We start from the raw sequence: 15500 nt of genomic DNA, 5'->3' as shown, positions 1-15500 counted from the left end.
TAAGAGGCGACTAAAATACCAAATAGATTCAAGGGGTTGTGTGGCACAACGCTTTCAGGTTGCCAGCGCAATATATAGCTTTTTCAAACCCAATTGTCAACCTCACCTATACGTGGCGAATCCTGTTTCATTAACAGCGGAGGCTCTGGCGACCCCGAGCTCCTCATGGATCTAGAGGGTGGAAGGGCGGGATGGCCTAGAAGGTCGCATGTGGTAATAACAAATCGTTCTCCAGATGGGCGGGCTTGGTACCGGAACGTACTCCAAGGCCTTCGGGGAGTGTCCTTATCGCTACAACAACAACAACAGGAAATACGAACACAGCCGTATGAAGCTAGAAAGCACAAGCAGGTCCTCAGTGAAATCCACAAACAGGCGTCGGACCTCTATGCCAGAAATTGCCCGGTGAATCTTGTACTCAAAGCAAATACCCAAAACTAGCAGAGGAGGAACGCACTCTCCCTAGGAAAACGCGCGTCACTCTAGCTCAACTTCGGTCTGGGTACTGTAACAGGCTAAACTCTTACCTATCCAGAATCAACCCCGACATACAGAACATATGTCCTGCTGCAATGTGTCCCCACATGACACCAACCATATCTTTAACTGTATTGTGGAACCAACACCCCTCTCATTGTGGTCAATATGGTTAGAGGACATTGACACAACAACAACATGGCACAACACCGAAGCAGGTTTATCTATAAACTAAATTTGACAAGGTATGACGGAAAATCGCACCAATAATCATCTTCAACTTCCTTGCATACTACGGCAATTCAACTCAAGTTGCAGGTTAATTCTGAATTCTTCCATGAGTTAAGTTCAATTTGAGTTTAATTCAATTAACTGGGATTAAGTGGTTCAGTGTGTCAACCCTATGAGGTATCGAAAACACTTGGGTTCGCAAACCGAAACGAACTACGGTAAAACAATAACAACTTTCAGCTATTATCTTATTTTATTCTAATAGCGGGTCATAGAATGTATACCGTTTAAACACAATTGTACAAATAAGTTTATTTTAAATTTGTTTAGAATAAACAGAGCATGTGCACTCATCCTAGGTACAACTATGCAAACAAAGAATGTTTACACTTTTTTTCAACAAACTTAGAGAGTACATATATTGTCATGGATGGATGGCCTAGAAGGTTAAATGTGGTAATATCAAATCGTTTCAGAGATGGTTAAGCTAGCCTTGGGAGGTAGGTAAGGTATAGCTACAACAACAATACCAGCAGTAGTTCGATTGATGCTTGATGCCGCTTTTGGGAAACAGGGCTAAGGTCAAAGTCACACTACGTATAGAACCAATAATAATAAATATAAAATACGGTATAAATAACATCATAAGGTATAAATAACATCATATATGTACATACATATATACATTTACATATATACATTAACATGCATAAAGATATATTCTCATACCATAATTTTTTGTTAAATATATGACGTCGCCAGCAAGTTAGCTGTGGAAACGTGCACACACTTGGCATTCATCCATTATACAAAACAAAAACAAGTAAGGAAGGCTAAGTTCGGGTGTAACCGAACATTACATACTCAGCTGAGAGCTTTGGAGACAAAATAGGGGAAAATCACCATTTAGCAAAATTAACCTAGGGTAATCCTGGAATGTGTTTGTATGAGATGAGTTTTTAAAGAGTATTTTAAAAGGGAGTGGGGCATAGTTTTATAGATGGAGGCCATTTCAGGATATCGCCATAAAGGTGGACCAGAGGTGACTCTAGAATGTGTGTTGTACGATATGGGTATCAAATGAAAGGTGTTAATGAGTATTTTAAAAGGGAGTGAGCCTTAGTTGTATATGTGAAGGCGTTTTCGAGATATCGACCAAAATGTGAACCACGGTGACCCAGAACATCATCTTTCGGGTACCGCTAATTTATTTATTTATATATGTAATACCACGAACAGTATTCCTGCCAAGATTCCAAGGGCGTTTGATTTCGCCCTGCAGAACTTTTTCATTTTCTTCTACTTAATACCACCCATTTTACAAAGTCTTTTCTAAAGATATATTTTGCGTCAATAAACCAATCCAATTACCATGTTTCATCTCTTTTTTCATATTTGGTATAGAATTATGGCATTTTTTTCATTTTTCGTAATTTTCGATATGGGAAAAGTGGGCGTGGTCATAGTCGGATTTCGGCCATATTTTATACCAAGATAAAGTGACTTCACATAAGTACGTGAACTAAGTTTAGTTAAGGTATATCTATTTTTGCGCAAGTTATCGCGTTAACGGCCGAGCGTAAGGACAGACGGTCGACTGTGTATAAAAACTGGGCGTGGCTTCAACCGATTTAGCCCATTTTCATAGAAAACAGGTATCGTCATAGAATCTATGTCCCCACCAAATTTCACAAGGATTTTTGTTCGACTTATGGCATTAAAAGTATTCTAGACGAATTAAATGAAAAAGGGCGTAGCCACACCTATTTTGAAATTTTCTTTTATTTTTGTATTCTGTTGCACCATATCATTACTCGAGTTGAATGTTGACATAATTTACTTATATACTGTAAAGATATTACTTTTTTTGTTAAAATTTGACTTTTAAAATTTTTTTTTAGGTGGGCGTGTTCGTAATCCGATTTTGCTAATTTTTACTTAGCACACATATAGTAAAAGGAGTAACGTTCCTGCCAAATTTCTTCATGATATCTTCAACGATTGCCAAATTACAGCTTGCAAAACTTTGAAATTACCTTCTTTTAAAAGTGGGCGGTGCCACGCCTATTGTCCAAAATTTTACTAATTTTCTATTCTGCGTCATAAGTTCAACCTACCTACCAAGTTTCATCGCTTTAGGCGTCTTTGGTAATTAATTATCGCCCTTTTTCGGTTTTTCGAAATTTTGGGGTTATGGTCCGATTTCGTTCATTTTAAAAGCGATCTGAGTGCCCAGGAACCTACCTACCAAATTTTATCAAGATACCTCAAAATTTATTCAAGTTATCGTGTTTACGGACGGACGGACGGACGGACATGGCTAAATGAATTTCTTTTTTCGCCCAGATCATTTTGATATATATAAGTCTATATCTATCTCGGTTAGTTTATGCCGTTACGGATTACCGTTATGCGAACAAAGTTAATATACTCTGTCAGCTCTGCTCAGCTGAGTATAACAACATATACACCCATACGCACATATCAGCCGTTTCATTGTTAACTGAGGTAATCCAAAATTTTATTTTCCGAGATTTTAAAATACTCCACAACAGCCAACTGGTAAGATTATGTTCACATACATAGAATACTCCTAGGAGCAAAGGTGACCAGCGCAGTGGTCTTTGAATTTAATTTTTGTAATGAAACTGTATGAAAAAATAAAACTTTGTTTGCGTTTTTCCAACAATTAAAATTTTTTAATTACATCTGTTTACAATAAAACGCGCGATGTGTGGTTGTACCTAATACGCAACTAAATAACAAAAACCTGTTTCATCTATTCCACGATACGATAGCGTAATAATACATACATACTAAAAACTTTCTTTAATATTAGATCAACATATGAACATATTGTGACTTTTTATTATACATAATTCAAAAAGTACTTACCGTCCAGACGGATTTGCAAAAGTAGCGTATACCAAATCAAGTATTTCAAAATCTGAGCTTGAATCCGTCCAATAAATATCACCCTTCCGATCAACAGCAACCGAGTTAAAAATTTTGGCTTTACGATTTACACCTTTCCCAGGGAGTTCTTGATGTGGCGATACCAGCAATTTCTTTTGATTGTTATTGAGATCTATCTGCCATATGCCGTAGTATGCGTCAGCCACAATTATATTATTACCTTGCGTATCGAATGCAAGGCCCAAAGGTCGACCGCAACGTGCCTCTTCATATATTTCTTCTGCGAATTGAGCGAGAGACAGTAAAATGCACATCAAATAGGAAATCAATTTCTGCGGCTGTACAAAATAACAACATACCACAAGGTTGTCCAATTTTCGCAACGTGTGTAACATGATCGGCTGTTAGTTTGATCACTTCTCCACCATGTATGCCGGTATAAATTTCGTTTTTACGGGCTATTAAACATTCCGGTCCATAGACACGCCCTTCCAGGAGGCGTTCACCGCCATCTAAATGATGATTGAGTTCGAGAGCACCTTTTAAATCTTTAGCAGGTGCAACACTATAAATAATAACAATAAAACAAATCGCCATTCAATTTAAGTATAAAATACTAAATTGTATACTGCACTTACTAAAAAGCTTTGTAGGGAAAGGTAGTGCGTGGTGGCAGACCCGGTAATAAAATTATGATCAGGAAAAATATCATAAAATTAACTATCCTAAGACCGATTCCATATAATAAACCCATGTTGTTATTTATTATCCTTTTAAAAATGGTAAATTTACGGAATCTTGTGCATAAAAAGTTCACTTTTTATTATTCAATAACAACCACTTTATTAATAAACCACACACTCACTTTGATTTTACCTAGTCTGCAAAAATTAATCGGCCAGCGACACGAAGGCAATTTCTCAACCAATGCTACCATATTGTCTAAATTTTTAATTTTGGATGTTTATCAGTATTTGGGCCAAAGCAAGTTCAATTTAAAGTGATGGCAAAGGGGATAGTCATATTTATTTGTAGTGTACCTTGTTGACGGGTATTATAATTTCGAGTATTTAATTTCTACACATTTTTAAAAAGTTTATATTAATATATATGTATTGTGATTGTTGAAAAGAGGATGAATTGTTTAACTAGCATAATCCCTTGAAACCAGGGACGGAAAATAATATTTTTTTTTTTCGGAGTCGAGAAGTCCGGGTCAAAAAATTGTCCTAGGTGAAAACATTTTAGTTCTTAGGTATCCCTATAGCAATATCATGTCGAATCATGCATCCCTTTTATTTTTCGAACTTTTTCCATAAAAGTCCACATATAAAGGTAAAATCTGTATTTTTATTTTTTGACAAACAAATTTTTTATTTCGGATAAGCCGTTTCTTTGTTATGAAGCCAGACTTTTATATTGGCCTTAAAAATTAATAGTCCGGATTTAACTTTTATTGGTAAAAGTCTAGTTGACGGGTCGACTGCTAATACGCTACCAAAAATATCGAGAGGTGTCAAAAGACGCGTATTATTCTCGAGAACAATAACCGTAGGCGGAAAAGAAAAATTTTATCTTTGTCCGGAGATACATATTTGCAGTTGAAGATGGCGATTTTCATGTGGTTGTTGTTGTGTGTACCCACAAAAAAAATTGTGCATCACAGTGGCGGTAGCCACGGCTATACCACACACCCGGACTTGGCATGACGTAGCCCATGGTTATTTTTTATAAACGCGGCCGAAGGCTGCCAACGCAGAAAGGTGTTCTGCGCAAAAATACTACGGATTCCACCCCCGGTTTCAGAGGTACCCGCGGGTCTTTTTTCAGTTTTTCGTTAATATCTTTTGAGCGAGTTAAAATTTTTGTTTCCGCCTTCGGATTATTAATACTGATGTCAAGGTAGAGTATTAGCAGTCGACACCTCGACTATTACCCTTTTATTTCCGGACTTTTATTTTTAAAAGCCCGAGTTTAACCAACACATGTCGCGTCGTATAATGTGTATGAATTTTTAACCTTCAGGCCATGCCTTCCTCCCCACCATCAAGTTCCATAAGGAGCTTGCGCTACACATCCTTTGAATCTGGTATTTTAGTCGCCTCTTACGACAGGCATACCTATCTCTATCCTCTTTGTTTATGGCTCATTGAGCGCATTCATAGAACTGTTTAGTGATTATTTGATTAATGACCGCTGGGTATCGCCGATCCACTCAACAATTTACAAACAATTGTTTTACGCTTGTTTGTTGATTGATTAAGCATAGTAAAGTGTGAGCCATGATAATGAATCCGAAAGCGCATGGGGATGGCATCGTTAAATATAAACGCTTTGGTCACTTAGCTTCGCTATGACAGCACCATAGAATAACATTAAAATACCGCTTTCTTCGCTCTGAAACGACCGACGAGGCTCTTACAAAAATCCGCCTTTTACGGAAATTCAAAAGCAATGCGGGCATAAGCTGTTCGTAATGGCCAGCCAAGGCGAATTCAGCACCAGTTGTTATCCCAACAGCTGATTGCTTCTTCTTGATAATTTTCCATACAACGCCTTGTACTCCAATATGTCAGTTAATCGAAATCAATGAAAATTTTGTTTTCACTTGACATTCTTCTGCACGGCAAATTTGTTGAATTCGCTTTGCCACCACCTGGTATGGATTCGCCTTAACTGCCAGCACTCCGAATTGAATTTGCTTTGACGTATATTAGCTGAAGCTTTTGTAACAAATTTGGCCGCCCCTAATATGAAATCCTTTGTATGTTTGGAAATGTGGCAACATCTCATTTCTGCTACGTGTATTAGCTGAAGCTTTTGTAACAAATTTTGGCTGCCCCTAATATGAAATCATTTGTCTGTTTGGAAATGTGACAGTATCTCCTTTCTGCTACGTTTCGTTACATGAAAGTAATTTTTACGTGAAATTACGTTCTGATTAGCTGATAGCAGTAGTATTTTATTTTTTATTTTTGAGCAAATTAATAAAGTGCGGAAAGTTTTTTAATATAACCAATATGGCGGAAAAACATAGCTCCGCACAAAGCGAATTTGGTAAATTTTGTGTCTTATAATTGTTCTTCTTTATATAAGACATACCAACAGGTAATAACAAGCGATCACAAGATGACCACCACAGCTCCATGGTAATGGATCATGATGCGGACCCAAATACTCAAGAGAGCCGCGAGGGTAGCATACATACGCCAAACTCTTCAGCACACAATACAGGTTTGCTATAACAAAAATAAAAGAAAAAGCGGGGATGGCTGAACTCGAACTGTTGCGTATCTTCTTTTTTTTTAGATGAAGATGAGGATAGTTGTGATGGGCGTAGTAACGCAGCAATTGCGTCTTCGTCAACGTTAAGCTATAAAGAGAGACGCCGTGAAGCGCACACACAAGCTGAACAAAAAAGACGAGACGCAATTAAGAAGGGATATGATAGTCTTCAAGATCTAGTCCCCACATGTCAACAAAATGACTCAGCATCGGGCTATAAATTAAGCAAAGCGCTTATATTGCAGAAATCCATAGATTACATTGGCTATTTAAATTTGCAGAAGAAAAAACAAGAAGAGGAAAGTGCTGCTTTACAAAAGGAAGTTGCTGCGCTCCGTATAATACAACAAAGCTATGAGCATATGCTGCAGCATCAGCAAGCTAATCCGGGGCCTGAAGAGGAGCGTTTAACAGATGAAGCAAAATTTCAAGTAGTAAGTCCTCATTCTTATATGCTATGTCCTCTATTATTAGAATGAAAAAGTCCACGGCATATTTCGAACTGTATGACATTTTCGCAAGCATTATGAGGAGATCCGTCCATATATAACTCGGACTAATAATAATAATAAACACTCTTTGACCATACAGTTAAAGTATGAACACGATCGTCTGATGAGATGTGTTTCCCCAAGGGTGGTAAAAGCATTGTAAGTAGCTGTGGAGGCTTCAAGGGACGTCTGGGTATTGGGTTTGCTCAAGGAGTTAGATTTACCTGCGTTCACTTAGTTATTTATTTTTTGTAAATAATGTATGACAAGTGCAACAAAATTGCTGCGGGTATACTTGGCAGGCCATTGCGGTGCGCATACCCATCTTCGAGGGGTTCATAACGTTTGTTCATCTCATTTTTGATGCATATTTGTTTTATACCAAATTTTTTGTCCACTAAGAAATATCTCTTCTCTAGTTTCAGGCAATAATGGATGAGATGTTTGAAACATTCCAGCATATACCAATGGATAACTTCAAACAATTAACAACAGGTGTGATACCTTGGCTAGAGGAATATTGCAAGCCACATATTTTACGTAACATCCTAAGTCGTACTTTGCAGCAAATGTCGCAGACTCAGTTGCAGAAGCAACAGAAACAACAACAGCAAGACAATGAAGGTTTTAGTTGATTTAGATGCCAACGTTGGAAAAAACGTAACACTACCAATGGATAGCGCCTAAATATTATTGGCACTTAACATGTTTGTACCAGTTTTACTTTATTTTGGGTATTCTTTATCATACATAATTTATGCATAATTATTTAATGTAGCCATTCAATTTAAGCCAAATAGTCAATTGTTTATTTCAATTTAAGCCAAATAGTCAATCGTTTTTTTTTTTTTTTTTGTTTTTAGTAGAGAAAAAATGTGGGTCTTAATAATATTGACATCTCCATTAAGTGGAATGTATAGTTTTTTTAGGGTTTCGTTTTCTCACTCTTTCCTTTCTTTGTTAAACATTTAATGATTTAAAATATTATTTTATAAAACTGAGAACAGCAAATGCAATCCATTGATTACGGGAATTTATGCATAAGAATGCATAATTACATTTTCTAAAAATCTTATCTTTTGACGATTTTTGGATGAACTTCACAAAACATATATTTCAAGTTTTGGCTTCAAACGATATTTTGTATGATTTATGTATATTTGTTCGTATTAGTCTTAATAAATAATGATAGTTTTATAATATTATTATTATAAACATATAGTAAACATAGAGCCTCTTAGCAAGATAAAAATTTAAGCACTTAAATACTTAAACTAACAATCACTGGTTTTGATTTAAACAGGGCCCCTAAAGGATCAGTCAGTACAGCAGGACTTTTTTTTTATTTTACAATTAGAATAGTACTATTCGAATAATAAGGAAAGGAATTCGAATAAAAAGTTCGAATAAATATTATTCGAATTACGAATAACTGGCGAATAAAAGAAATTTTTATTCGAATAATTTTTATTCGAATAGTCCCACCCCTACTTCTTATCTTTATTTATGATAATAACGTTCTATCTTGGAATATGTTTCTAAAGGATATCTCAATGAATTTTTTGATACAAAAAATTTTTTTTATCAAACTTTGATATAGAGCACTCGCTAACCGAAATTTGCGATAAACGAGGCTTATTGAGATAGGCCGTTTTTCAGCTGACAGCCGATACAGTGTGATTTTCTTTTTAGCCGGCATAATAATTGTTACCCTTTTTTCTTTAACACTGTGTGAAGACAAGAAGTCCAAATTTAATCTGCCGACAACAAAATATTGTTTTTACGTATTTTTAAACCGTTACATTTTTGGAACTCTGTTTAGCTCTCAAATTTTGCTGCGCTTTGTTGCCATACGTCATAACCAATAGAGTCGCTGTTAGCCGAATTATAAAATAGCGTTTGCACAATTTTATCATCTCGTTTAAGACCGACCATACAAAATATATCCAACATTTTTGCTAACGTATAGGGTTTATATTTCTCAGTCGATAACTTCAAGTTCGTAAATGAAAAGCGTAATTTTCGTATAAACTCTTTACAACCTACATTATTTGTATGCAAACTTTCATGTTGTAAACGCAATATACCTTCAACAAGCGTAAAAAGTAGCCCCATCAAAAAATTCTCATCAAATAAATTACCTAGTATGCTAGAAATACTTAATAACGCTTGTGGCAATTCAATTCGAAAATCATGAGCGCGCACAAAACTTAATGCAGCCAACTTTCGTACCCGTTCGCAACGATGCGCCAATAAACGCCACGTTAGTTCACGTATCCGCTCAATAAAGGGGCATGACGTAATTAGCTCATCCTTCTCAATCTCAACACGCTTGGGTAAATGCTTAACTTTTGAAAGAAATCCCAAAAAAAGGACTGTTGTACGTGTACTAATACTCTGATCATACTGCCGCTGCTGCTTCTTTTTTGAAAAGTAATCCAGTATATAATTACAAGCTGTTGGTAATTTACGTATTATTTCATCATATGTTATGTCATTATTCTCATTTGCCGTTGTTTCCTCATAATCTTTAGCAGGTGTTTGACCAACGATTTTCGGTATTAAAGCACCAAATAACTGCAAGGCTGCATTGAATTCACTCCAGTCAGGATTTTCGATGCGCTTCAATGTAATCAATAGAATTTCGTTATGATAAGGAGACAAGGCATCACGCAATTCTGTATCACGTACTAATACGCCCAGATAATGTAGTAGTAGGGGCTCAAAACGATCGAAGTTTTCAGTAACAGTTGAAGCTTCATTAATCGCGACGCGATAAGTGTTGAGTAAACGCATCGATTTCTCCATTACCCGTTTGAGTATTGGACGCATGCGCGGTTGCTCATTTTTTATTATATGCAACATCATTATAGAATAGCCGGCACCTCGTCTTGTTGTGCTCACCTGCTTGGTGTTGTCGTACAAGAGGTCAATACAATTTTCCAATAACGTGTATCCATCTGAAGTTGGCAGCAAAATAGAAGTAATCCTTTTAGTAAGTTTACCTAATGAAATTAATTGGAAAGTATTAAACAAATTGTATATGTTCTGTACATTTAGGGCTACCTAAATACCTATGCTTACACCAGCAGCCTCAATAGCACCCTTGTGTCTACAGCGCGTCAGCACTGCTACATTTATTTCTAGGCATCGAGATAATATTCGGAAATCTGTAGTGTCTTTTGTTACATATCTGCAACCAATTTCTGTTGCTAAGTCACAAGCACCCTGCAATTTATTGAGGTAGGAGAAATAAAGAAATTCACAGCAGCTTGATTGAAATTCAGTAAATGTGTCATCAAAACTTACCTTTAGCGTCAACCAAAAGGACATGAGTAAAAATTTTCGAAATTCCGCATTATCTTCCACTTTATATGCACTTCCCATCACCAATATTCGTAGACTTTCGTCCATATCCTGAAAACTTGCTGCATTTGTAGCAACGTTTGAAGGATCAGTTTTGCAAACATTCAAAAATTCCAAAACTATATTTAATAAGCGTGCCGAAAAATCAAGTATTTCATTTTGTTGTATCGTTGTTAAACATATATTACTTTGGACAATTTCCGCCACAATATTAATGTAGCCAAATAAATGATTTCGGGTCTTACAAACGAGCAAGGGATCGGTTTGGAAATCAGCGACGTCCCTTTTTAAGCATTCTATAGCAAATTCAAGCAATTCAACTAGTTCGCAATCACTACCTTTGTTATTACAGCAATTTATGGTTGCGCGTGCGTAGAGTGTACTCAGAACGCACTCATCTACATTACAACGTTGACTTAATTCCTTGCAGAATAATACACTGCGAGAAGCATCTTTGTATTTTAATTCACATAGTAGTTTTATAATTAAATCGAGCGCATCATCAAATCCTAAAGGATCGTTCAAGAGTTTGAACAGCATTATGCTTACCTTATCGGCAACAAAAATATTTTGTGCTATCAAAAATTCACCAAGCTTTCTATTCTGCGCCAGCGAACAATTTTTGGTATTCTTCTCTAAGTTAGCAGAATATAATGATTTGAGTAGAATTTCGAATACACGTAGTGAAAATATTTTCGACTGATATATTACACTTGCAATATTGGCTTCAATGAGGTTGTGCAATTGATTAAAAAAAGATTTTATGCTCGTCTCAAATGCGGTCATGTTCTCATCACCTTTAAAACATTTACTCGACTTTCTAGCAATATAATTAATTATTATTGGTATCTTACCTAATACTTCATTTCGCTGCTGAGCGTTATCAATACATTTATGTTGCTTTAGGAATGCTAAAGTAAAGTCGAGACTATCTTCAACAGGAAAACTGCCCAAATTATCTACAATGAATTTGAATATTAGCATTTGTGTTTCAACTTTATATTGAAAACAATTTGTCATTAGTTCTGCGCTAATTTGGAAAAAATGTAATTTAGACACATGGAAGATTTGCCGTGAAAACATGCTAAAAATTAGTATTGAGCGATAGATTTCTTGATCAATTCCAATATCACCATCAGCAGTGTTAGAGTTCCGCTCAAGCAAGCTCGCGATTTTAGGCTGCACTTGTAGATACTCAAATAATTCATCCTTCTGTTCTATACGCGCATACCAATGTGCCTTGAAGTTTTTCATCTCTTTTAAAGTACCGTGCAAAAGTATATCTGCGGCTATAAGTAACAAGTCTTTAGAACTTTGCGCGCTTAGCGCTTTTACTAAATATTGACTAGCAGCTAATAGGCTTTTATGGCTTAAACTTAAGCGTAGACCAGCATAGAATTGATCTGCAGAATGTTTTGCATTGTTAAGGAACTCTTGCAGCTGGTGCGTTTTCAAAATGCAACTAATTAAATAGTATTTATAACGATTTGTCCATGGCCAAAATTCTAAAATCACTTGAAAATGTTTAAATGCAACCGTTGTCTGTGTACAACATTTGGTGAAAAGTTGTATCGACTCATCGCGCATTCCAATACGGTTACTCTGTAAGCAATGGTAAATTTGTTGCAGTGTTATATGCAGGTTAAACGCAGGTAGATTTTCCAATAATAAATTCAGAACTTTTAAAATGTATAAAAGGCTAGCACAATCTTCATTAACTGCATCGTGTAATGCTTTTGTGCAAACGATTATAAGATTTTCAGCATCAAATGTTTTAGCTTTTTGATCAGTTAATAATTTAGCGTATAACATTTGAAAACCACATTCTTCTGTATATAGTAAATTTGGCTTTGGTAAAAAAACTGCACATGTATCGGGAAGCGCATGGTGCTGCATTAAACGATGATGTGCCCTATAAGCTGTATTTAATATAACTTGATTGACTGGCGCTGATTGGCCATTTCTTGTTTTCAATGTTATCTCAAATTCAATTACAGCCACAATGTGTTGCAGTAAACCGTTGACTTCTTCCTCGGTGCTTACTTTGGTTGCAATCGTCTGGAAATTTGAAGTGGTATTTTATAGAAAAATCATTTGCGCCACTAATAGTTTCCCACCCAGCATTTAGGTGATTCAATTTTGAATTTCCCTACATATCAATACAATTTGATTACTCTTTCTGACTAAATAATGAGTTAGCATACAATTGAACAAAAGAAATAATCAAATATGAATACTTTTGATGATGAAAAACTAAAAAAAGCATTTTTCGATCACTTTTTTGGAATCATTTTTGAAGTCCTTTAATGACTAAATTTTAATATTTCATAAAAACCAACAAAAAGAATAATCAAATATGCTTACCTATGATGATCAAAAACTGAATATAGTTTATAGTTACATTTTGGAATCATATTTGAATCAAATGTGTTTACTTTAGGTGATCAAAAATTTATAATCATTTTTCATTCAGCTTTCTAAATCTTTTATGAATATATTTGTTGACTGAATAATGAATTTTATACTTGTTGAAATTTTACTTTTCATTAAAAATCTTATTTTTTCACATACACATATTTTCTCAATCATGAAGCTAAGAAAAAATATATAAAAATTTTATTATTTATGCAAAAGATATTCTTCAAGACAAAAATAATGTAATGCTGCTCGTGAACGAAGTTTTCCCCAACCATTTCTCCCCTTCAGCTTCCCAGAAAATACATAATGATTGGACAATACATAGGTTCTGAGCTATTTGAACCCCAGGTAAGTGAAACTATCTTCACATACCTGGATACGGCTTCAACATCCCGTATCGTATCCATATTTTAAGATGCAGACCATAATGCTGATGTTGGATGTTGTAGTCGCAGGTGTATATCGGTCAATAAGATTATTATGTAGTATCACATTTTGAAGGAGATATGAAGAATAAATGCATTGAAATATATTCACGAATATGATCAGAAAATGACTGTGAAAAGCAGTAAAATATTACTCTAAAACTATAAGCTCAATTTTACAATGATATCAAATATGAATAAAAAGCCTTTCGAAATAGGAATCATAAATGATTATTCAGTAATAATCACATTTATGGTACATTTTTCTCCCGACGATACGTTAATTTTCGAACAGAAAATGCTTTTAAATTTGAACGTTTTTAATCATCTTGGGGTATGATATTTAAATATTTTTTGATCAAAATTTTCAAAAAATGCTGGCTGGGTTTATTTGACAACGAGGTAATAACTTATACGTCCCGTCTTCACTTCAGTAACAATAATTCTAGGGCGCAGGGTAAAATTTTTGGCTGTCAGGTTGCTATTGCAATATATAGCTTCTCTAAACCCAATTGTCAACCTTACCTATCCGTGGCGAATCCTGTTTCATGAACAGCCGAGGCTCTGGCGAACCCGAACTCCTCATGGATCTAGGGAGTGGGAGGGCGGTATGGCTTAGAAGGTCGCATGTGGTCATAACAAATCGTTCCCGATATGGTCGGGATTGGTACCGGAACATACCGGATCTGCATCCGGCAAAGGACCATCAACTCGATAACACTCCCCAAGGCCTTCGGGGAGCGTCCTTATCGCTACAACAACAACATCAAAAATCGTAGCAAAAGACGCGTTTCGATCTCCGTTTTTAGAATCCGAAAGCGAAAATTTAAACTTTTTTCTGTCAAAAGAAATAAGCAAAAATTGGCTAAAATATTCATGTGGTTGCGGTATTTTCCCCCAGATTTGTTATACACACACACACTAAAGCAGAAAGGTGTTCTGTGCAAAAAAAACTATGTTGTTGTTGTAAATATATTTCGACAGAAATACAATTTTGAATTTCCGCTGCGGAGGTCGAAACGCGTCTTTTTATTCTACCTATGATCAAAATTAGGTGGTGCACCGTCTTGTAAAACGTTACCGAATGGCGTTTAGCACAGATTAATTATGATCTCCAAACCGGTGTTTAACACACACAGTGTAGTTGTTTCTAAGAGGTGTTCTGGGGTAAAAATAATATGGATCTCCTGTTTTCGGAACGGCCTGTGCTCATATTTCGGATTTTTTTATATATTTTGGTAAGAAATTCTTTCATTTCCGTCTTTGGACTATTGGCAAAGGCGTTAGGACGCATCTTTTGACACTTCCGTAGACGTCTTTGGTCGTATTATCAGTCGACTCAAAATGTATAACTTACGGGTAAATACTTTAGACACTGTTCTGTATCTGAAATGTCCTTTGCAAGTTTTGGTAGTTGTCCGATGTCGGGATATTCTCCTGCCATGGTTGAAAGATGCGTCACTAATTCACCAGGACTTTTTTCTGTATACATATCCTTTTTTTCCTGTATACATTTCCAATTGTTTTATAACCTAACAGCTGTTTGTTATCACTTCACATGCAATATAAATCGATATAAAATCGGTTACTGTATAAACAAGAAATCCCCAACAAGAAATCTGGCGGAAAAGTAGCATCTATATAAGGGCCGATTTACATAGAACTTGTATCGCGCTGCTTCGCTTTGACAGCGCCATATGTATGTATGTATGTATGTATTTATTTGAAAATTTGTTCCCAGCACAACAATTTTGACTAATTATTTAACAGTGCTAGTCATGAATAGCATGAGCTATAAAAATTGAACATTTATAATAATAATAAATTAGATTAATCAAATTAAATTAAATATAACGGACAATAGTGAAATATTTATGTATGTAAATGTAAA

At 35.6% G+C, this 15500-nt stretch overlaps 3 protein-coding genes across 4 annotated transcripts in view; 1 reads left to right on the top strand and 2 right to left on the bottom strand.

The window, feature by feature from the left end:
• Nucleotides 1-4513, bottom strand: part of Hmu (Hemomucin) — a 28494-nt gene extending 23981 nt beyond the window's left edge. Inside the window, exons 1-3 of the mRNA XM_067761431.1 lie at nt 4263-4513; nt 3984-4189; nt 3604-3904 (exon numbers count right to left, since the gene is read on the bottom strand). Coding sequence (XP_067617532.1) covers nt 3604-3904; nt 3984-4189; nt 4263-4378 — 623 coding nt within the window. The 5' untranslated portion in view covers nt 4379-4513. The remainder of the gene's footprint in view (nt 1-3603; nt 3905-3983; nt 4190-4262) is intronic.
• Nucleotides 4514-6485: 1972 nt separating this feature from the next.
• bigmax (helix-loop-helix-leucine zipper transcription factor bigmax) lies at nt 6486-8840 on the top strand. The gene is made up of 4 exons (XM_067761429.1): nt 6486-6681; nt 6733-6858; nt 6934-7343; nt 7820-8840. Exons 1-4 carry the CDS (start codon nt 6645-6647, stop codon nt 8033-8035), a joined length of 789 nt encoding a protein of 262 aa, XP_067617530.1. The 5' UTR covers nt 6486-6644; the 3' UTR covers nt 8036-8840.
• On the bottom strand, nt 8089-15152 carry LOC137237604 (uncharacterized). 2 transcript variants are annotated; one of them, XM_067761428.1, is made up of 5 exons: nt 14967-15152; nt 11621-12824; nt 10710-11563; nt 10475-10628; nt 8089-10405 (listed from the first exon to the last, which is right to left on the bottom strand). In XM_067761428.1, exons 1-5 carry the CDS (start codon nt 15099-15101, stop codon nt 9219-9221), a joined length of 3534 nt encoding a protein of 1177 aa, XP_067617529.1. In that variant the 5' UTR covers nt 15102-15152; the 3' UTR covers nt 8089-9218. The 2 variants fall into 2 exon arrangements, with proteins under 2 accessions (XP_067617529.1, XP_067617528.1); XM_067761427.1 differs by having other exon boundaries at nt 10710-12824.
• Nucleotides 15153-15500: the final 348 nt, after the last annotated feature.

The sequence above is a fragment of the Eurosta solidaginis genome, chromosome 1 (assembly GCF_040869045.1).
Source record: "Eurosta solidaginis isolate ZX-2024a chromosome 1, ASM4086904v1, whole genome shotgun sequence".
NCBI classification, from domain to species: domain Eukaryota; kingdom Metazoa; phylum Arthropoda; class Insecta; order Diptera; family Tephritidae; genus Eurosta; species Eurosta solidaginis.
Note: the sequence above shows the minus strand (reverse complement) of the source record. Positions and strands in the feature narration are given on the sequence as shown.

What these genes read in the sequence shown, in the direction of transcription:
- bigmax (XM_067761429.1), top strand. Translation starts at nt 6,645, where the DNA reads ATGGCGGAAAAACATAGCTCCGCACAAAGCGAATTTG. An exon ending in CTCCGCACAAAGCGAATTTG is followed by an intron (nt 6,682 to 6,732) that starts GTAAATTTTGTG and finishes ACATACCAACAG; the next exon opens with GTAATAACAAGCGATCACAA. An exon ending in ATGAAGCAAAATTTCAAGTA is followed by an intron (nt 7,344 to 7,819) that starts GTAAGTCCTCAT and finishes TCTCTTCTCTAG; the next exon opens with TTTCAGGCAATAATGGATGA.
- LOC137237604 (XM_067761427.1), bottom strand. Translation starts at nt 15,101, where the DNA reads ATGTATACAGAAAAAAGTCCTGGTGAATTAGTGACGCATCTTTCAACC. An exon ending in AGTGTCTAAAGTATTTACCC is followed by an intron (nt 12,825 to 14,966) that starts GTAAGTTATACA and finishes TCAAATTTCCAG; the next exon opens with ACGATTGCAACCAAAGTAAG. An exon ending in GGCTGCTGGTGTAAGCATAG is followed by an intron (nt 10,406 to 10,474) that starts GTATTTAGGTAG and finishes TAATTTCATTAG; the next exon opens with GTAAACTTACTAAAAGGATT.